This window comes from Vombatus ursinus, unplaced genomic scaffold (assembly GCF_900497805.2).
Source record: "Vombatus ursinus unplaced genomic scaffold, bare-nosed wombat genome assembly UNPS02014770.1, whole genome shotgun sequence".
Classification (NCBI taxonomy): Eukaryota; Metazoa; Chordata; class Mammalia; order Diprotodontia; family Vombatidae; genus Vombatus; species Vombatus ursinus.
The window spans coordinates 1519869-1541694 of record NW_020954548.1 but is presented as its reverse complement, the minus strand read 5'-3'; the positions used below and the strand labels follow the sequence as shown (position 1 = coordinate 1541694).

General features: G+C 44.6%; 1 protein-coding gene across 1 annotated transcript in view; it reads right to left on the bottom strand.

Moving 5' to 3' along the window:
* Positions 1–262: 262 nt before the first annotated feature.
* LOC114043614 (interleukin-9 receptor-like) overlaps positions 263–21826 on the bottom strand; it is a 32328-nt gene continuing 10764 nt past the window's right edge. The window contains exons 3-9 of the mRNA XM_027862688.1: positions 21421–21532; positions 20144–20322; positions 18475–18614; positions 17817–18033; positions 4483–4588; positions 3575–3659; positions 263–1298 (exon numbers count right to left, since the gene is read on the bottom strand). Of these exons, the coding sequence (XP_027718489.1) occupies positions 786–1298; positions 3575–3659; positions 4483–4588; positions 17817–18033; positions 18475–18614; positions 20144–20322; positions 21421–21532 (1352 nt within the window). The 3' untranslated portion in view covers positions 263–785. The remainder of the gene's footprint in view (positions 1299–3574; positions 3660–4482; positions 4589–17816; positions 18034–18474; positions 18615–20143; positions 20323–21420; positions 21533–21826) is intronic.

Sequence of the window (21826 nt, the reverse complement as noted above, 5' to 3'; positions counted from 1 at the left end):
ACCTTTCTACTCCACCAACTTTGAAGGGATATAAACCTCTACAAGACATCTGCCAACTCTACTTCCTCTAACCCCTTCCCCATGTGTATAAAGGCTTGTGGGTTGGGGATGTGGTCAAGGTCAGGGATTAAACCAGCACAGTTCCTTTCTCACCCCCTGCTCTGACACACCAGGAATGGTGAAAGAGACAAGACCTTAAAAAAAAAGGCATAAACCATCCATTTGTTTGTCTTTATATCCCCAATGCCAGTGCCTTGACCCCAGTAGGTGTTTCATGAAAGTTGGGTTGGATTGAACAATTAGCTGAGGAAGGACGACTCAGGGCCTAGAGTTGGGAGCAAGACCCTCGACCCCAAGTTGGGGTGCAGGGACTTGCTGAAACTTTTGTCCATTTTGCTAAGAATTTAATGCTATGCACATAGGCATAATAAAGATCTGTCAAGCTGAACTCATTTGAATTAGTTTTGAAAAGTTCTGGCACTTTGGGTACAGAAGGAAGAGTGGAAAGGAGTTGGGCCTAGGATGCCATCTGGATGGATTTCGGGGATGGAGAGGGGCTCTCATACTCCACTCTAGGAGAGAGTAGGGAGGTGAGGGAATGTTCATAGGTACAGAAACTTATGGCTCCTGGAGAGCTGAACAAGCTTTGTTGGCCTCCTGGTGTCTGACCCCATTGCCACTTAAAAATTGACATTTTTACCCAGGAGTCCTCTGCGCTGGCTAGGCAAGGATACCTGAATGTTGGTGGGCCCCAGGATGGAGCCTGCTCTGGAAAGACTAGGGAGTCACTGACCCATGCTGGGCATTGGGCCCTGTAGCTCTCCAGCAGGTGCCAAGGCCTGGGGCATCTCACTGCCACTCAGGGTACAATAATCACTATTGCTGGTGGAGCAGCTCTCCAGGGTCTGGTCCGTTTGCTTCAGGGAAATGGGAGGGCATCTGATAGCTAATGAACTAGCCTGATTGACTCCAGGGAAGTCTGGTTGGCCCTCAGCATCACCACTATCACTGTGCCCGTCTATCACCACCCCAGGCAGCCGCCAAGTCTCCAGTTCTTCAACACTGAGGTACTTAGACTCTGGGTCCTGCTGGGTTGCCTCCTGAGGAGGTCCTCTGGGCTTGTAGGCATCCTTCTCTTCCATGACATCTACCTTCTTGGGCCTCATTGGGAAGCAGGTGAGCTGAGAAATCGACTCCTGGAATATGAAGCCCAAGAGCTCATCTCTGGTCAAGACCCTCCTCTCTGTGGCCCCCTGCCTTCTGAGCTGGGGACCAAGGAGGTCAGATCTGGCCCACGTCTGAAACACAAGCAGAAACATCTGAATGGAGGCATGAGGTTCCCCTCGGCCAAACTGGATCATGTACCAATTAGTCACACAAATGCCAAACCATGTTCTAAAGCTCCCACCCAGCTGACTTTCACTCAGCTGGTATTCACTCATTCATTTTAACACACACTGTCCATGCGTACTTCCTGATTTCATGCCTTTGCTAATGTCCTTCCTTTGCTCTCTACTCCTGATTAGTGAAATCCTTCAAGCACTGGCCCCAATCTTACCTTTTCTTCCTTGTCCACCCCTCCATCCCCACCAGCCAAGAGGTGTCCTCTCTCTTGGACTTTGAGCATTTCTTTTAATCAATCAACATGCATTTATTAAGGAACTACTCTCTGCTTGACACCATGCTAAGGACTGGGGATACAAAGACAAAATGAAACAGTTCCTGCTTTAAGGAAGCTTACATCCTACAAGCGGAGACAATGTGTACATGGGAAAGGAAATGCAATATAGATACAAGGTAGTTGGGGAGGGAGCATTAGTGGGGAAAATCAAGAAAGATTTCATGTAGAAGGTGCTTCTTGAGTTGAGTCTTGAAGGAAATAAAGATTTCTTATCTGGCACTGATTATACAATGTCTAATGTTGCTGGTTATGAGTCACCATACACATAGCACAATCACTAGACTGTGGTAGATCGTTAATGGTAACAACAATGTCTTATTCTTCTCTGGCACACACACACACACACACACGCATACACGCACACATATGTGCACACACACGCACACAAGAGACTTATTAAAGATGAGGAAGATATAGTTAGAAGGCAATTTTTGTGGATAAGAAAAAGATCTGGGGGCCTCAGTGGAAGAGGAGGATAGGCTTAATGTGAAAGAAGTGTGATGTGGCTTCCAAGAAGCTAGTAGGGAAAAAAAAGAAGCTAATAGGATCTTAGCCTGCATTAAAAGAAGTATAGTGTCTAGCTAGAATGGAAAGGTGATAGTAGTCCTGTCTCCTGTCCTGATCAGGCCATGTCCAGAGTATTGGTGTTCAGTTTCTCTCTCGACAACCTGAAGGAAGGCCATCAGAATAGTGAGATCTGAAACTATATCATATGGGGATTGGTTGAAGGACTGAGAATATTTAGCTCTGAGAAAGAAGCCTAGTAGGAAGACAGTTTATGTGGGAAAAAAAAAAAAGGTCTGGGGCCTCTGGGAAAGAGAAAGACAAGAGCAATATGAATAAGCAGTGTAATAGGAGGTAGAAGGAAGTGGTTCATGAAGGCACTGAAAGGGCAAGATGCCCTGACAGTTAAAATGGGGCTCTCCTGTGGAAAAAATGTTGGGTCCCACATGTCTCAGCCCACAAGTCTAATGGGATGCCTTAAGAGGTAGTGAGTTCCCTGTCACTAGAAGTCTTCAAACGGAGGCTGGATAACGCCTTGTTAGGAATGTTGTTAGGAGGAGGTGATTCTTGGGTTGGACTAACTAAATAACCTCTGAGATCCTTTCCAACTCTCAGCTTCTGCAGGGCATCCAGGTGGCTGTCTTCAAGTATTTGGGGGGCTGTCATGTGGGAAAAACAATCAGACTTGCTCTGTTTGGCCCCAGAGGGCAGATCTAGAGGTACTAAGTTGCAGATGCAGAGTTTAAGTCAATACAAGGAAAACCCTGCTAACAGGGCTTTCCAAAAGTAATAGGCTACATCATGAGGTGGTGAGTTTCCCATCATCAGAAGTTGTCAATTAGAGGATGGATGACCACTCTTGGGGATATTATACGGGGTATTTCTGCTCAGGTACCAGTTGGACCAGATGACTTTCAGAGGTCCCTTCCAGGGGGCAGCTATGTGGAGCAGTGGATAGAGCACCGATTCTGGAGTCAGAACGACCCAAGTTCAAATCCAGCTTCAGACACCTTCTAACTGTGTGACCCTGGGCAAGTTACTTAACCTCTGGCAGTTCCCTCGTCTGTAAAATGGGGATGATAACTCTTCCAGGGTTGTTATGAGGATCAAATTAGATATTTATAAAGTACTTTGCAAACTTTAAAGTGCTATATGAATTCTAACTATTATTACTATTGGCATTATTATCCCCATTTATGGGTGAGAAAACTGAGGATCAGAGAAGTGACCAGTTCATGGTCTTAAGGGTCCATTGGGTCTCCCAATGATCTTTTCATTATCTAATGCCACCAATAAGGAAGAGAAGCATTAGAGGCCCATCAAGAACCCTAGGAACAGTGTCTATCTAGACCCTGGGGCATGGGAGAAGGCATGAGTTTCCCAGATTACCTGAAAGTTTCCATTATGTACAGTGTAGAGGGGCCTGAAGAAAGCTGCAGGCGAGGGCACATTCTGGTAGAAGGTATTCTTCACTCTGGAGGGCGGCAGAGAAATGGCAAGAAAGATCAGCTAGGGCAAGGGGTACTGGGAGTACTAGTGGGAGCCGGGGTGGGATGAGGCAAAAACCAAAGTGGGGGGAGGGGCCAAAGGGACAAGGAGAGGCAAGGAATCCTTGAAGAATCTGAGAGTTAGAAAGGAGCTCAGAGGTTATCTAATCCAAAGAATCCCCACCACCACAAGCCTGACAAATCATTACCCAACCTCTGTTTGAAGTCTTCTAGTGATGGGAAACTCACTACCTCTCAAGGCAGGCAACCCATTGAACTTTTGGACTTATATGTGTGGGATACCAGGGTCACATAGATAGTAAGGATCACAGGCAGGATTCGAACCCAGGTTCTTTGTCTCCCAAACCAGCATTATTTCTATTACACTGCACAGCAGAGCCCTAACTAGGGGAGAATTCTTGAGACTTTGCCAGCGGGTCTCCAACAACAGGGAGATATGCTTCCTCTCTGTGGCAGACTTACTCCCCCTCCTCTGCCTCTTTCCACAGATTGTCCCTACTCAATTGCACAGAACTGGGATTCGTTTGGTGGGGAGGAGAACGTAGACTCCTCCTCACTGTCTGAATTCCCAGCTATGGCTCTGTCCGAAGGGCTTCTTCCATCTCAGAACTCCAATCTCCTAATTGATGGAATGTCAAGATTCTCCTCCCCCAAAAAGGTCTGTGGCTGGAGGTCTGGGGAGGGATAGGTAGACATTCTGCTCCCAATGGGCTCCCAAGTGAGGGGCCTGGACGTTCTTATAGACTATGATTGGGAAAGCTAGACCCAGTCTTCTCTGCAGTCCTCTACCTGGGAAATAACTTGAAAAGGATGTAAGGCAGGCTGATCAGGAAAAGGAAGATGGCGAAAATGATGATCGTGTTGATGGGGCCTTGTTGGGGTGGGGAGGAGACACCTGGAAGACAGCAAACCACCAATCCATTAGCACTGTCAGGTAATCTTCTGGGAAAACGATCCTTCCCCCATTGCCAGTAAAATGAACAGATGAATCCAAATGCTGCTGTTCACAAGAACTGAAGCCTCAGATGGCAATGGCCAGATGTCTTATTATAAATAAAGTCACCTTAGCAACCAGCATTGAATGTTGTGAAAAGGGTCTTGGACTTGAAATCTGGGGACCTGGGTTCAAGCAGAGGTATAAGTAGGGCAGGAGAACTGAGGCTTTCCCTCAGAGCATTGACAGTATTTTCAGCAGTTTATGAATAATAACAGCTAACATTTGTATAGCACTTATTATACCATGCTAATCACTTTACAAATATTACTTCATTTCACTCTCACAACAACCCTGGGAGGTAGGTGTTGTTATTATCCCCATTTTACAGATGAAGACACGGAGGTGAAATGACATGCCCAGGGTCACACAGCTAACAAGTGTCTGAGGCTGAATTTGAGTCTTTCTGACTCCAGGCCCAGCACTGGTGCACCACCTAGCCCTGAGTCTGCCACTTACTAGCCATGTGTCTTATATTTTCCTTTAGATTCAGTTTTCTCATCTATAAAATGGGGATAATAATACTTACAATACCAACCTCACAGGGGTATTGTGAAAATCCAATGAAATAACATGCAAAGAGATTTGTAATGGTAAAGTAATATATAAAATGCGAGCTATCATTATTGTAGAGTTATTTTTGCAACTTTGGGCAAATCAACTAAACTTTTAAGCCTCTTGGAGTTCCAATCTTATACTAGGCACTTTGGGTAACAATGAAACATAATATAGTTTGTCTTTCCCCCCTGCCCCAAGAAGTTTTTAGTCTACCTTTGCTATCTATCTTACAGAATTAAGTGAAATAGCATATTTGGAAAATGCTTTGGAAAGTATCACATAGAGAATTAGCACTGGCACAGGAAAATCCCTGATGTATGAATATTTGACTTGCTGTCATCTCTTAGATTGGTAGAGGGATTGGGGAAGGAATATCTTACCTCCTTTGAAACAGCATTATTTTCAATTACTGTACTTTTCATTGCAAATGGATATAGAATGTTTCAGTTTTATTAAGGGTTAAATAGGTCTTTGTAGGGTAGCCCACCCACCATGAATAATGTGCTCAAAAAATGAACTTATTGCCTTTTCCCAAAAGTATCACCCATCCCTTAATGTCTCTATTTGTGTCGAGGATACCATCATGCTCACAGTCCCTCAGGCTTAAAATTAGAGATCTATCTTGGACTCTTCTGTCTTAACCCCTATAGCCGATCCTCAGCCAAAAGCTGTCTATTCTACTCCCACAGTAACTCTTGAATCAGTCTCTTTCTTTTTTTTTTAATTAGTTTATTTTTAGTTTTCAATAATCACTTCCATACGCTTTTGAGTTTTACATTTTTCTCCCCCTCCTTCCTCGCCTCCCTTCCCAAGACAGCATGCAATCTGATATAGGCTCTACATATACATTCCTATGAAACATATTTTCACATTAGTCATGTTGTAAGGAAGAATTAGAACCAATAGGAGGAACCACCAGAAAGAGGAAACAAAATAAAACAGAAGAGAAAAAAAGAGCAAATAGTATGCTTTGATCTGCATTCAAACTCCATAGTTCTTCCTCTGGATGTGGATAGCATTTTCCATCGTGAGACTTTTAGAGATGTCTTAGATCCTTGCATTGCTGAGAAGGGCTAAGTCTATCAATGTTAGTCATTACATAATCTGACTGTTACTGTGTACAATGTTCTCCTGGTTCTGCTCACTTCACTCAGCATCAATCCATACAAGTCTTTCCAGGTTTTTCTGAAGTTCACCTGCTCATCATTTCTTATAGCACAATAGTATTCCATTATATTCAGATACCACAAATTGTTCAGCCATTCCCCAATTGATGGGCATCCCTTCAATTTCCAATTCTTTGCCACCACAGAAGGAGCTGCTATAATTATCTTTGTACATGTGGGTCCTTTTCCCATTTTTATGATCTCTTTGGGATACAGACCTAGAAGTTCTATTGCTGGATCAAAAGGTATGCACATTTTTATAGCCCTTTGGGTATAGTTCCAAATTGCTCTCCAAAATGGTTAGATCATTTCACAACTCCACCAACAATGCATTAGTGTTCCAATTTTCCCACATCTTCTCCAACATTTATCATTTTCCTGTTTTGTCATGTTGGCCAATCTAATAGGTGTGATGTGGTACCTCAGAGTTATTTTGATTTGTATTTCTCTAATCAATAGTGATTTAGAGGGGCAGTTAAGTGGCACAGTGGATATAGCACCGGCCCTGAAGTCAGGAGGACCTGAGTTCAAATCTGATCTCAGACCAAACACTTGACATGTACTAGCTGTGTGACCTTGGGCAAGTCACTTAGCCCCGATTGCCTCACTAAAAAATAAAAAAAAAAATTTTTTTAAATAGTGATTTAGAGCATTTTTTTATATGATTATAGATGGCTTTAATTTTTTCATCTGAAAACTGCCTGTTCATATCCTTTGACCATTTATCAATTGGGGAATGACTTATATTCTTATAGATTTGACTCAGAAATGAGGCCCTTATCAGAGATACTGGTTGTAAAAAATTTTTCCCCAGTTTTCTGCTTCCTTCCTAATCTTGGTTGTATTGGCTTTCATTGTGCAAAAACTTTTCAATTTGATATAATCAAAGTTATCCATTTTGCATTTCATAGTGTTCTCTGTCTCCTGTTTGGCATTAATTCTTCTGTTCTCCATAAATCTGACGTGAACTATTCCTTGCTCTCCCAATTTGCTTTTAGTATCAGCCTTTATATCTAAATCATGAACCCATTTTGGAATCAGTCTCTTTCTTTCTACTCCCACCACAACTGTCCCAGTTCAGTCCCTCCTTCCCTTTTCCCTAGACTATCATACTAATCTCCTAAGTGGCTTCTCTGCCCTCTGGTCTATTTCCTGATCAAACCCATCTGTCATACATCTTCAAAGCTAATATGTCGCTATAATCATGTCACTCAACTGAAAAACCTTTAATTCCCCCATTCCCACCCCTACCAAATAAAAGGTAAATTCCCAATCCTAGCACTTCTCACTTGTTTTTTGTTTTTTTGCAAGGCAGTTGAGGTTAAGTGACTTGCCCAGGGTCACACAGCTAGTAAGTGTCAAGTCTCTGGTCTGAGACCTGTTAAGTCTCTGGTCTGAGACCAGATTTGAACTTATGTCCTCCTGACTCCGGGGCTGGTACTCTATCTACTCTCCACCTAGCCGCCCCTAACCTAGCGCTCCTAATCAAAGCCCTCCATGATCTGGTTACAACTACCTTTCTAGCCCTTTTCACGCTACTGGTCTACTTCAAACAATCAGCAAGTGTTTATTGAAGCACCTTTTATGTAACGGGTACTCTACTAGATGCTACAATTACATAAATGAAATAATTCCTACTTGCAAAGAGATTACATTCTCATGGGGGAGACAGTAGTATGTTGTATATATAAAAATATATAGCATAAATATAAACCTTGCAGGGGAACACTAACAGATGGAGGGCATCAGGAAAGGCTTCATAGAAAAGACGATGCTTGAGTTGCGTCTTAAAGAAAGAGAGGATCTCTATGAGACAGAGGAAAGGAGCTAGTATACTCCAGTCATGTAGCACAGGCAGTACAAATGGGAGATGGAGGGTCATGTGTGAGGGACAAAGAAGGCCGGTCTGGCTCGATCGTAGGGTGTGGAAAAAGTAAAGTCCAATGAGGTTGAAAAGATAGGTTGGGACCATTTGCTATAGGTTTCAGGAGCTGAATAGAAGAGTTTGTATTTTAACCTAGAGGTAATGAGAAATCTCTGGAGTTGATAGAATAGGGAAATTATTACGTTCAGATGTATGCTTAAGGAAAATTACTTTTTCAGCAGCTTGTAGACTGGACTAGAGTGGGGAGAGACATGGCAGAGAGACGAAAGAGGAGGCTGTTGCAATTTTCTAGGCAGGAGGTGATGGACACATGAACCAAGGTGAAACTTGTGTGAGTAATGAGAAGGGGTCGATTAGGAGAAGTGTTGTGGAGGTAGAAACAGCAATACTTGGCAACCAATTATGTAAGTGGGGTCAAGGAGAGTGAGGACAGTGACGATACCCAGGTTACAAACTTGGAAGATTGGAAAGATGGTTGGAAGAGGGACAGGTTTGGAAGGAAAGATAATGAGTTTTGTTTTGGACATACTGAGTTTGAGATGCATCTGGAACATCTGGTTAGGAACGTCCAATAGGCAGTGGGTGGTAAGGGGCCTTTGCACTGGCCATCCCCTGTGTCTGGAATGCTCTGTCTTCTCCTACCTACCACTTAGCATTAAGATTCAGTTCAAATGCCACCTTCTGTAGGAGGCCTTTCCTGGTGCCTACAGCCACTAGTGCCTTCCCCACTAAAGTTATCATGTACTTATTCTGTGTATCTAATATATAATGATTTATGTACCTCTCGTCTCTCCCATTACATTTTTAATGTCTTCAATGCAAAGTCTGGGTCCTGCCTCTCAAAGTATCCCCAGCATTTAGTAAGTAGTTATTGTTGAATTGAATTGATAATACTCTTTCTATGGGGAAAGGTACGTGAGGAAACAGGGAGATTTGGAGAGGGTAAAATGAAAGTGAAAGAGAGGGAGAAAGACTAGGACGAAAAAAGCAAACCTCTTTTTAAAAGACAAAAGGTATTCTGAGTGCTAAAGAACCAACTCACCTGTGAACTTTTGGAGAACAGTCCCTTGATAAATTGGAGACTTCCAGTGAATTCAACCCACTAAATATTTCTAAAATGCCTACCTGGAGGAAAGGAAGGATCTGAACAGACAGAGACAAAAAGGGAGAGTATATCAGGCATGTGAGACCATCTGCAGGAATGCAATGAAGGTGGGAAAGGATGAGATGAGATGAAGAACAGCTAGTAAGAAATAAGAAGTCTACTTTAGCTGTATCATAAAACACCTGAAAGGTACCGATGTGAAATGAGATTCAAGAAGTAACAAGACAGTGGGAATCCTTAAGTGCCAGGCTGTGGAATTTATATTTTATGCTTTAGGAAATAGAGAACTCCTGAAGATTTTTGAACAGGCTAGCGATACGGTCATACCTCTACAGGAAGAAGATCATTTTGGCAGCTATGTGGAGGATAGGTTGGAGGGGGGAGAAAATGGGAAGGGGATGGGCGCCATTACAATAGTAACAGTAAGACAAGAAGTGATGCAGGCTTAAACTGGGATGGTGGAAGGGTATGTGGAGAGGATGCAAATGCAAGAGATGTTACGGAAACAGGCTTGAAAGGAGTTGCTAAGAGACGGGGAGGGAGAAGGAAGTGTCAAAGATGACTCAGGTTTCAAACCCAGGTGACTAGAGGGATGGTGGTACCACCAATAGAAATGGGTGAGTCAGGAGGAAGGGGAGATGTTGAGATCCGTTTGAGACATAAAAAATTTGATCCCCAGATATTTTATGCATTTTGTAGTTATTTGGAATGAGATTTCCCTTTCTATTATTGTTTCTTGTGTTTTGTTATTATATACATAATAAGTTTGAGGTGTTAGTGGGGTATCTAGGTGGACATGTCTAGCAGACAATTAGAGATCGGATTTAGAGCTCTGGGGAGAATTTGCATGGAGGTGGTAATTGAAGCCATGGAAGTGGTTGAGGTCACTATGTTAAAAAAGAGTAGAGAGAGAAGAGGGCTGAGGGCAGAGAGGCAGGAGAAGGATGGGGAACAGCAAAAGAGATCACCTGTGGTCAGAGAAGTCAAGAGAGGAAAGATTCCCCGGAAGTAGGGTGTCGTCAGTGGCATTAAATACTGCAGAAAGAAAAGTCAAGGTGGGTGAGGATTGAGAAAAAGCAATCTGGTGTTTGACGATCAAGGCTTGCCTGTGTTATCCCAGGCAGCTGGGCAGCTCACTGGGTATGACACTGAACCTGGGGTCAGGAAGACCTGAGTTCATATATGACCTCAGATACTTCTTAGCTGTGTCTGGATAAGCTTCTTTCCCTCTGTCTGCCTCTGCTTCCTCATCTCTGAAATGGGGATAATAATAGCACCTACCTCCTACAGTTGTGACGATAAAAAGAGGTCACACATTTAAAGTGCAAACCTTGAAGTGTTATACAAATGCCAGCTGTTAATGTCATTATTATTAGTATTAGTATTATCAGAGTATCTAGTAAAGAACAGGCATTAAGACAGTAAAAATCTCATGAGTCTGTGCTCATCTCTAGAGTTCTCTGTGAGAACGGACTTTTTTTTTTTGGAAGGGAGAGGAAGACATACCTCCATGGAGATGAGAGAATAGAAGTTCAGGAGCTGAAGATTTTCCCCTCATTATGTCAGCTTGTCAGAGGGAGGAGAACACAATGTCTGTACCACACAGTTAAACACAAACCAATTACTGTCTTATGTCATCGTCTTAATTCGATTTGTGATCTTGTGTAAGTCATTTTGTCTCTCTCTTTCTCTGGGCCTCAGTTTCTTCATCTGTAAAAGGGAGATGACTTAATATTGGAGTGATCTGTGTGGGTTTCAGGATTGCCGTGGTTATAAAATGAGATCATGTATGTGAATGTATGTATGTGAATCACAAAGTACTTTGTGAATGTTTGACTGATATCCCTCATGGATTGCCTTGTCTCACAAATCAGAAAGTGCTAATGCTAGGCATTTGTGTGATTTTCCAAAGCACGTTCATTTCATAATCTCATTCAATGCTCACAACAGCTCTTTGAGGAAAGTTGGGCAGAGGTTGTGATCCCCATTTTACAGATGAAGAAACTGATATTCAGAGAAGTTAAATGACTTGCTAAGGACCATATGGAGCAGTGGATAGAGCACTGGGCTTGGAATTAGGAAGATAGGTCTTCATGAGTTCAAATCCAGCCTCAGACATTTACTAACTGTGTGACCCTGGGCAAGTCACTTAACCCTGTTTGCCTTAGTTTCTTCACCTGTAAAATAAGCTGGAGAAGGAAATGGCAAACTAATCCAGTATTTCTTCCAAGAAAAGCTCAAATGGGGTCATGACTGAAAAAAATTGAACAATAGTAACAAGAAGAACCATATGACTAAAAAGTAAAGTAGGACTCGAACCCAGAACCTCTGGCTCCAAGTCCTATGACCTTTCCACTATACCATATGGATCCCCAGCCTTAGATGGGGAGGTTTGGCTTTGAGGTGCTACATGGACACATAGAACATGTCTTCTGATTCTTGTCTCCCCAGCACACTCTAGCATATTGCTGGACATTGTTGGTGCTCAGGAAAGACTTCTCAAGTTGAATGGAAATAATTTTAATTGAACTGAATGGGAGAGCAAGTGAATGCAGAGACCTGAAAGGGTTTTGGATTTGGAACCGGGGAATCGGGTTCAAATCCCAACTCTGCTATTGGCTGTGTTGTTGCTCAGTCATTTCCAACTCTTCACGACCCCATTTGGGGTTTTCTCAGCAAAGACACTGGAGTGGTTTGTCATTTCCTTTTCTAGATCGTTTTACAGATGAGGAAACTGAGGCAGACAGGGTTGAGTGATTTGCCCAGGGTCACACAGCTAGTAAGTATCTGAGGCTGGATTTGAACCCAGGAAGATGAGTCTTCCTGATTCCCAGTCCAGTGCTCTATCCACTGAGCCACCTAGCTGCCCCATTTATCTGTGTGACTTTAGCAAGTCACTTAATTCTTTCTGGGCCTTGGTTTACTCCTCTCTAATAAAATAAAAGGGCTGAACTAAATGATCTTAAAGGTCCATTGGAATGTCGTCCATGATCCTATTAATTGAAATTCTTAGTGCCTTCCTTCTTTGGATTATTTCAAATTTGTGCTATCTATAGCTTGTTTGTACATAGTGGTTTTTTGTTGTCTCCTCCATTGGATAGTGAGCTCCTTGAGGGCAGGGACTGTCTTTTACCTTTCTTTATACCCCGTATCCTTTAGCGCAGTGCCTGGTACACAGTAGGTGCTTGATAAATGCTTATTGACTGACTGAATGACTGGATCTTCCCTTCCCAAATACCCACTATGAATGATGCAGCCACAGCCCAGGCTTTCTCCACGTCAGGCCTCAGAAAACCTGCTCCCCTCCACCTGCCCCTGGAAGGCTCTCCCCACCCAGAAGGCAAAAGTGAGAAGCCAAGGCTTTAGCCTTCAGCTGTACCTAGAGAGAGAGACCAACACCCCTAGAGTTAGGGCTGCTGATGGAGATGCTCTGTGGCTTTTACTCTATGGGCCTCATCTGTCAGTCTGTCCAGTCATTTAGGCTTCGTTTGCCTTCGTATCCTGGAGAGTTCCAAGGCCCCACCTCCCCAACTTGAAGTCAGTCCCTGACACCTACTCCTGGCTGTATGCCATGGCATAACGAGCAGTTCTCAGGGGCTTCTGAGCAAATCCTCCTCCCTCCAATTATCTTCTATTCTTGGCATCTCCCTCCTCCCTTTACCCAATTCCCCTGTCTCCTTAAATTGCCCTTTTCTTAAACAGGAGAATAATAATAATAATAACAATAGCTCACACATACATAGGACTTTACAAAGCATTTTCCTCACAACAACCTGCTCGGTAAGTAATGCAAATATTATTGTTTGTATATTTCAGATGGGGAAACTGAGACTCAGAAAACTTAAAGGACTTGTCCGAGGTCATAGAACTACTAAGTGTTGGATTTGGGAATCTAACCAAGGTCTCTGACAACTAGTCTAGGAGAGGCAACATGGGGTGTTAGGGCACTGGATTTGGAATTGAGAAGACATGGGTTCAAATCTCACCTCAGATACTTATTAGGTGTGAGACACTAGACAAGTTATTTAACAGCTCTGTGCCTCAGTTTCCTCATCTGTAAAATGACGTTGTAAAATATCACATAAGGTTCTCAATTTTTCAAACTGAGCTAATGAACTTCTGGCAAGATTTTGTCTTGGGCCAAGACTTGAATAAGCTCCATTTTGACACAATAAAGCACTCATGATCTTTTAGCATCAAGCAGTTGTGTTACTTAAACATCAGCTCAAAAATACATCATGGGCATGGGCTCCTCACGGTCTCCCATTGCCTGTAAAGGTGCTCTCAGTAACCATATGTGGAGGCAGTCAAATGGAGCCATAGATTCATTCCGTCAGTCTAAAGCAGGAGTGCGGAACCTGCAGCCTTGAGGCCCTCTAGGTTCTCAACTGCGGCCCTTTGACTGAATCAAAACTTCACAGGACAAATCCTTTTATTAAGGATTGAACTCTAAGAATTTCATGAGAGACAGCAACTCTTTGTCTCTACATGCCCCACAGAGAGGCCCTCCCCCACGGGTGACCAACCACCTGGCCAAGGGCTCATGCTTATGCCCCGGCTCATACACCTGGTGGGTGTAGGGGCCCAGAGCGGTCCTTATCAGTCAATGCCAGCTGCTGTGCTCAAGTCAACTGTCAGCCTGGTGCAGCCTGGACCCAGAGTCAGCCCTGAACCGGGCACTTCTCAGGGCTCTCTGCAGAGTGAGCTCCAGCTGCTTCTACTACCACCTGCAGCCAGAAATGCGCACAAACCCATTCCTAAGCTCTGACCCACCCAGAATATCTGGGGAGCTAGCACCCTCAGCAGAGTTGAGGCCCAGCCAAAGCCAAGCCCTCTTAGAATTCAGGTTGGGAAACATGAAGAGATGAGAGTGAATCATAACAAGAATGCTCCCTTCTACAACTTGTGGGCAGGACCAACAGCTACAGTTTCAGGGATGGCTGGGTGGTACAGTGGATAGAGCACCGGCCCTGGATTCAGGAGGACCTGAGTTCAAATCTGACCTCAGATCAAACACTTGGCACTTACTAGCTGTGTGACCCTGGGCAAGTCACTTAACTCCAATTGCCAAAAAAGAAAGAAAAGAAAAGGGACAAGGAGAAAAAAGGACAAGAAAAGAGAAAAGGTGCAGTGAGAACAGCTACAGTTTCTCATAGGTACTGGCTGGGAGCCTAGCAACTAGCAGCCCACATGGAGAACCAAAGAACTTGGCCGGGTGAGGGTCCAGTGGATGTTACATACCGCAGCGTAAACTGATAATCTGAATCCTGTGGCTTGCGGTCTAGGGGAAAGAGCACCAGATTTGGAGTCAGAGACCACAGGTTTGAATTGTGGCTGTGCTCCCCTGTTAACTATGGGGACTTGAGCAAGCCACTCTACTCTCTGTGCCTCAGTTCCTCTCCCTGTAAAATGAGAGGATTGAACTAAATGATCCCAGCACCAAATTTTAAAATCCCAACTCCATGTAGAAACAGGATCTAGAGAGTGTAGGGAAGAGCGATCTAAAGGAGACCTGGGTGGGTTTACCCATGATTCCAAAGGACTGATGATAAAGCAGGCTACCCACCTCTTTTTTTTTTTTTTTTTTTTGGTGAGGCAATTGGAGTTAAGTGACTTATCCAGGGTCACACAGCTTGTAAGTGTCTGAGGCCAGATTTGCACTCAGATCTTCCCTGACTCCAGGCCCGGCGCTCTATCTACTGTGCCATCTAGCTGCCCTTGTTACGAAAGTTTATTAATTTTTTCAAGGCAGGGAGGGGACGTGGAAGGGAGAGAAAATACATGCTTGTTAATTAGAAAAAAAATTGAATTTTAAAAAAGATCTGAGTATAAGTTCTGGCTCTGATCCTATCGACAGGTTGACTGATTAATTGGATCACCTTAGGCAAGTCCTTTCACTTTCATGAGCCCCAGTTTCTTCATCTCTAAAATGGGTAAGGGGGAGAGGAGGTGGATTAAGTGATGTCCAGGCTACCTTCTAGTTCTAACCCTGTCACTTCTACTTTCCTAGTTTCAGTTCCTTTCTCTGAAAAATGGGGATGGTGCTTTTATCATCAACCCCATAGGATTATGGTGAGGTTCCCCCAGCTCCTAGCTAATGACCTCTCAGATGATTCCCCCATCCATCTATTTAGCTGATCTGCACCTAGTAGGTTTACGTGTTGTCTCCTCCATTAGAATATGAGCTTCTTGAAGGCAGAGACTGTTGTGGCCCTCCATTGTACACCCCAGTGCTTAGCACAGGCACTTAATAAATGTTTGTTGACTGACTGACAAAATATTTTGTAAACCATTAAGAAGTGCTGATGTTGTTATTATTGTGCTAGGGATGAGCCTTGTGGTTCTGTCTATTTTAGTGCAGCCTGCTGTAAGGAATGATGCCCGTGCATGCCTTGGTTTTGATGAAAGAGCAAGCCTGGCAGTGCCCTAAGGCCAGACCACAAACAGTAAGAAGCAGCTAGGTATAGTGGAAAGAACATTATTCTCAGTCAAGATCTCAGCCCTGAGACTTGGTTTGGCACAAATCAAGATAAGAGCGTTGGACCTTGGAGTCCACAACCAGCCTCTAATAAGGACCAGCTGTGAGACTCTAGGCAAGTCTCTTAATCTCTGCCCGAGTCATTCTCCTCATCTGTAAAACGAGGATGATAATAGCACCTGCCTCCCGGGTTGCTGTGAGGATGAGATGATATTTGTAAAGCACTTTGCAATGTAAAAGCATTATAAAAATGCTAGCTGTGTGACCTTGGACAAGTCACTTAACATCTGTGGATCTCACTCTGTAAAATGAGAAAGTCAAACTATGAATGACCTTTATGGTCCCTTCTAATTCTAAGTCCTATGACTTTATTGTAGCAGGGGGAAACCCTCTTCCCCAATCGGCTGAATCAGAGCCCGAGTCTATTATCCCCATGGACCCAGAGTGCACATGCCCACCATGCAAAGAGCCCCAGGCTGATAGAGCAGGGGGTTCCCCTGATCACCCTGTGTACCCTTAGATGAGACCATCTTCCAGTAAGGAGGCCCAGTCTGTGGCCTTCCCAAGAAAGACGGACAGGTAAGGTGTGTGGGGAGGGAGGGGGCTTTGTTGATTTGTCCTCCATGAACACAAAGCTGACCTCCATAATCAGCAAGCTTTTGCTGAGGACTTACATGTATGCTGGACACTAATTTGCCACGTTCAAGATGCTGAAAATTGGTAAAACAAAATGAAGTGAATGGCTTTGGGTACCCTGTTATAACTGTCTCTGAACAGAATACCAAGATCTGTCCTACTTGAGCTGCTGGAAGTTTCCTAACTTGAAACTCCAAGGCATCAGTACGAGGGAGGAGAAACCACACAACCTTATAGTTGAGATCACCCCATTTTACAGATTGGAAAATTGGTGCTCTGAGGGAAGTGACTTGCCCAAGGTAAAGTCAGTGGCAAGGCTTGGAAAGTAATCCAGCTCTTCCTAGTGTCCATCAAGGCAAAGGTCATGCGCCATCTTAGACAAGAAGCCTTTCCTGTTCTCATTAATCTTCAGCAAGTTATCATGTATACACTTACCCGTTTACATGTTGTATCCTTCTCCCTCCATTAAAATGTAAGCTCCTTGAAGGAAGGGACTGTTTTTCCATTTTGTCTTTCTATGCGCAGCACCTAGCACAATACCTTCCATATAGTAGGTACTTAATAAGTGGATGTTAAAAGACAGTTCCAAAGGACTTATGATGAAAAATGCTATCCACCTCCAGAGAAAGAATCTGAATACAAATTGAAGGAAGCATACTTTTTTTTTACTTTTTTTCTGGGTTTTGGGTTGGGTTTTTTTAGGGGGGTTCTATATTCTCTTTTGCAAAATGGTTAATATGGAAATATGTGTTGTGTAATTATACATGTATTATCTATATCAAAGTGCTTGCCTTCTCAAGGAGGGGGAAGGGAGGAGAAGGAAGGAGGGAATTTGGAACTCAAAAATTATTTTTTAAAAAAATGTTAAGAGAGCAGCTAGGTGGCTCAGTGGATAGACCACAAGTCCTGGACTCCTCCTGACTTCAGGGCTGGTGCTCTAACCACTGTGCCACCTAGCTACTCCCCAAATAAAAACATTCTTTAAAAAATAAGTGCTTCTTGGGTCACTTTGGATCCTGACTCTCAGTCTCTTTCCTCAACATGACTGTGCCCCTACCTCTACAGCTAGGAAAAGATGGGAAGCTTGGACACAAGGACTCTGTACCCCTCTGAGTGGGTGAAAGGAGTTCTATTCTTTTCTGGACATCAGTTGTGCCAGGGAATGCAGGGCCTGCCCCAGGAAGGTTATGAGAAAACAGAAGCTCTCCCTGTTCCCACTGGTTAGAAGGGAGACTCGGCAGCTCCCCCAGAGAGCTGGAAACCTGGAAAGCTCCCAGGGGAGCAATAGCAGCTCACCTTACCTAGAGAGCTGGGAGACTGGAACTGCAGGACTGGACTCCACTCACTCCATTGGCTCCTGTAGCTGAAAATGTCTTCCTCATCGCCCAGGGGTTCACCTACTTCCTGGGAGCCCAGGCGACAGCGCAGCCGGGCCTCATAGGTCAAGCCAGGGCCAAACTCGAAGGCTTCGATGGTGGCTGAGGTCACCCCCACAATGTGATCTTTATGTTTTGCCCGCTGTGGGGAATTCATACACATGTCAGTGGGCAGGCCTGAAGCCCAAGGCAGAGAGCCTGGATCTTGGGCCTCCACAGGGCCCCATAACCCCCATAGGCCCACTCTGTATGGATGTGAGTATCTCTCAGACCATTCCTGCCTTATAGCAATCATAGTCTTGGCCTCCTGCACCTTTGTATCAGGATGTCTGTCTTAGGTCAGCAGCCTTTAGACAGTAGCGGGGGGGTCTATGCCCACTTCTCTGGGTCGGGTACCATGCAATTTGGGTGCTAAAGAAAGACTTAGGGGAAAGGGAAAGGGGGAATGGGGATGCTGATATTAGGCTTGGTCTAGCAGGCTAGAGAGGCTAAGAAAGACTTATGTCAGAGACACCCCCACCCAAAAGGCTTCCCAAGCTGGGGAAATTGGGGGATGCTGACACGTCTAGGTCAGCATCCTTACCTCCCAGGCTTCCCCGGGCTGCCTCAAGGCCAGTTCGTAGCTGAGGGACCTGTACAGCTCTTCGATTGGAGGGTTCCAGGAAATGAAGCAGCCTCTAGAGCTGACACTGCTCTGCAGGTTGGAGGGAGGATCGAGCTTGACTGGAACAGAAAGAACCCAGCTGAATCTGGGCCTGGGATCTGAAGGCTGCCCGTGCTGCTTCTGACTGGTTGGTTGGGATGGGGAAACTGAGCAGGGGTAGGTAGGCCCTTTTCAGATCAGGAGTACTCTTCTGCCCAGACCCACCTTCCAAAAGCCCTGCAGTGACAGAGGGTGCCAAGTAGGAGAACGGGTTCAAAGAGAAGGCGAGTAGAGAAGGAACTGAGCAAGAAAGTGCTAGTCAGGGCAGGTTCCCTGAGAGAATCCTAGAGTCCTGGGGCTGGGAGGACCCAAGAGAGGTCGTCTCTTCCATCTATCTACCTTCAGGTAAGGCTAGAGAACTTGCTTCCCCCTTTCCTTAAGAATCTGCACAAAGGAGGCTCTAAGGCTTCCATTGGTGATGTGATCCCTTCATTGTAGGAAGTTTTTGATTTTCCTGTGTCTAACTGAAGTGCTTCCTGTTGCCAATCATACTGATTCTCTCTTGTCTGATCTTCCGTGGACACCGAGAATAGTGGCTCCTGGTCATCCAGCCAGGTCACTTCCATAATGGAAGGGTCCTAGAAGAGGGTCATGCTCCCTCATTCCACTGACAAGTTGCTAATCACTCCCCACCATTCCCAAGGTACGTATAACTGTGTGTGCTCTAGGCTCCAGGGCTTTCCTCCAAAACTCGACCTCCAGTCTGATTCTGAACAGATACCCCAGACTTGATCCTAACTCTAAGTCTTTCTTTGAAAAATGAAGCAGGACAGGTAGAGGCCTTGGGGGATAAGAAAGCCCCATGGTGTCTCCCTAAACTCAGAGGATGTGAACATAAAACATCAAGGCTAAGAGGCTGTATGTGGCTCCTGCAAGGAGCATAGGTAGTGGATACAAGCCCATCTTCCTTGGACCTCGCCACCCCCCTGACACGTCTGACATATCAGTGCTTTATGTTTCTTTGGGACTGGATTTGGTTTTTTGTTTGTTTGAGAACAGGTCTTCTTATCTCAGCCAAGTTGTAAACACAGTTGCTACTTATGGCCTGATCCCAGAGCTGATAATTATGGAAGCTTTAACCTGCTCCATTTTTCCATCTTGGGCTGGTTCATATTTCCTCATACAACCTGGCCATCCACTTCTAAGGATTTACCTTTATTTTTTTTTTTTGGCTAGGCAATGGGGTTAAGTGACTTGCCCAGGGTCACACAGATAAAAGTGTTATGTGTCTGAGGCCTATTTTGAACTCAGGTCCTCCTGATTCCAGGGCCAGTGCTCTATGCACTGTGCCATCTAGCTGTCCCTGGGATTTACCTTTTTAATGTTAGACTTGGTGTCAACACCCAATCAGCTTTAGCCCTACCCTCAGAACTCCCAAACTCGGGCAATCCACATTCTCAGCCTCCCCCAGTAATGGAGATTATAGGCATGTGCTACCACACTCAGCAACTAATACGTCACTGTTCCTGAAGGCTAGAAAATTTCCTTGCCTGTAATACCCAATACTCCTACTCCTATCCCTCTGATCCTGGGATAAGATAGCACTCACTGTTCTGCCTGGGCAAATAGTTGGGGTCCAACAGATACACCAGGTCCACTCCAGATATGCTGCTGTGGAAATTTATGGTGAACTCATCAAATACTGTCAGTATTTTGTTTGGTGGGAGTTCTAGCGTGCAGGTGTCCATCTGGAGGATGCAGCTGTAGTTTTCATGTGGTTCCAAGTTGCTACAAAGCACAAGCATGGAGGGAGTGGGCTAGTTAGATGTAAGAGGGATACTCCCTTAACAGAATACAGATGCCCCTGGATTCTTCATCCTTGATTCTAGGATGTAGGCCTTTCCCTTATAACCCCCTCCTCTCCACCTCCACCAAACCTATGAATCCTCAAGGTCTACTTCTTCCAGAAAAGGTTCCCTGATACTCCAGCCTATGCTGATCTCCAACTCTGACCTTTAATTAAAAGGGATATAAAAAACAAATGAGACATGGTCCCTGCCCTCAAGAAGTTTAAAGTCTTAAAGAAGAAGGGAATGTGACATAGACTTGAAGAACCATGATACAAGTTACCATACAATAAGGGTCATAAAAGAGAGACAAGAAAAGGTGCTGTGAGAATGCAGGAGATGGAGAGATCAATGAATTTGATTCAGAAGGGTGCTTAGATGCAATCCAGTACAATTCCATCTTGCAAATGAGAAAATTGAAGCCTAGAAGAAGTGACCTGTCCAAGGTCATGCAGGAGGAAGTAGAACATTTGATTCCACTCCACTGCCTGCAGAACGTAGCGTTAGAGTTGGGTTTTACATGCATACATACATACATACATACATACATATACATATATATATATATATGAAGCAGGACAGGTAGAGGCCCTGGGGGATAAGAAAGCCCCATGGCGTCTCCCTAAACTCAGAGGATGTGAACATAAAACATCAAGGCTAAGAGGCTGTATGTGGCTCCTGCAAGGAGCATAGGCAGTGGATACAAGCCCATCTTCCTTGGACCTCGCCACCCCCCTGACACGTCTGACACAAATAGACACATTTGTCTTTCCCAGAAATCATGACCTAGCGCTAAGCATATAGTAGGTGCTCAGTAAAGACTTGCTGACTGCCTGACTGATAACATTCACTAACCACCCTCACTGGCCAAGTTAGGAGCTGTCCTTAATGGCCCTGGATCCGTATTAGGATCCTAGGAGGGAGAGAGTATCCTCCCCTTCCAAACTCTCCCTAAAACTTGTGCCCAGGCCAATAAGTCAATATTCCCCAAAATCCAGGCTAGAATTCTGCCCCTTCTATGGGCCTGGCTAGGCCTTACCTGGTGAAGAGGAGCTGGTGGACTCTGTCTCGTCTTGGCAGGGTGGTAGTCCAACTACAATGGATTGTAGTTATGTAATTATTGAGGCAGGTCAAGGCTCCAGGTTGCTGAGCTGCAGTAGAGAAGGAGAAGGGAGGGTGCTTGGTCTTTACCTGGTGTCTTATTCTCCCTGACACTCCTACATTGGCTTCCAGGGGTAGGAGAGGGCCCTATTTGCTTGAGATTCAGTTCGGAGATTGGAGCCCTAGGGAGCTATATGGTGGGGAAGAAATTCCTCCCTCCACCCTCAAAGCCTGAAGAGTACCCAGGCAACCAAGGGCTCTATCCAGTTAGAGCCAGACCATGAAGGAAGGATTCTGGAAGATGTCACAGTTTCCTATGGAATGGGGGATGAGATAAAAGGAAG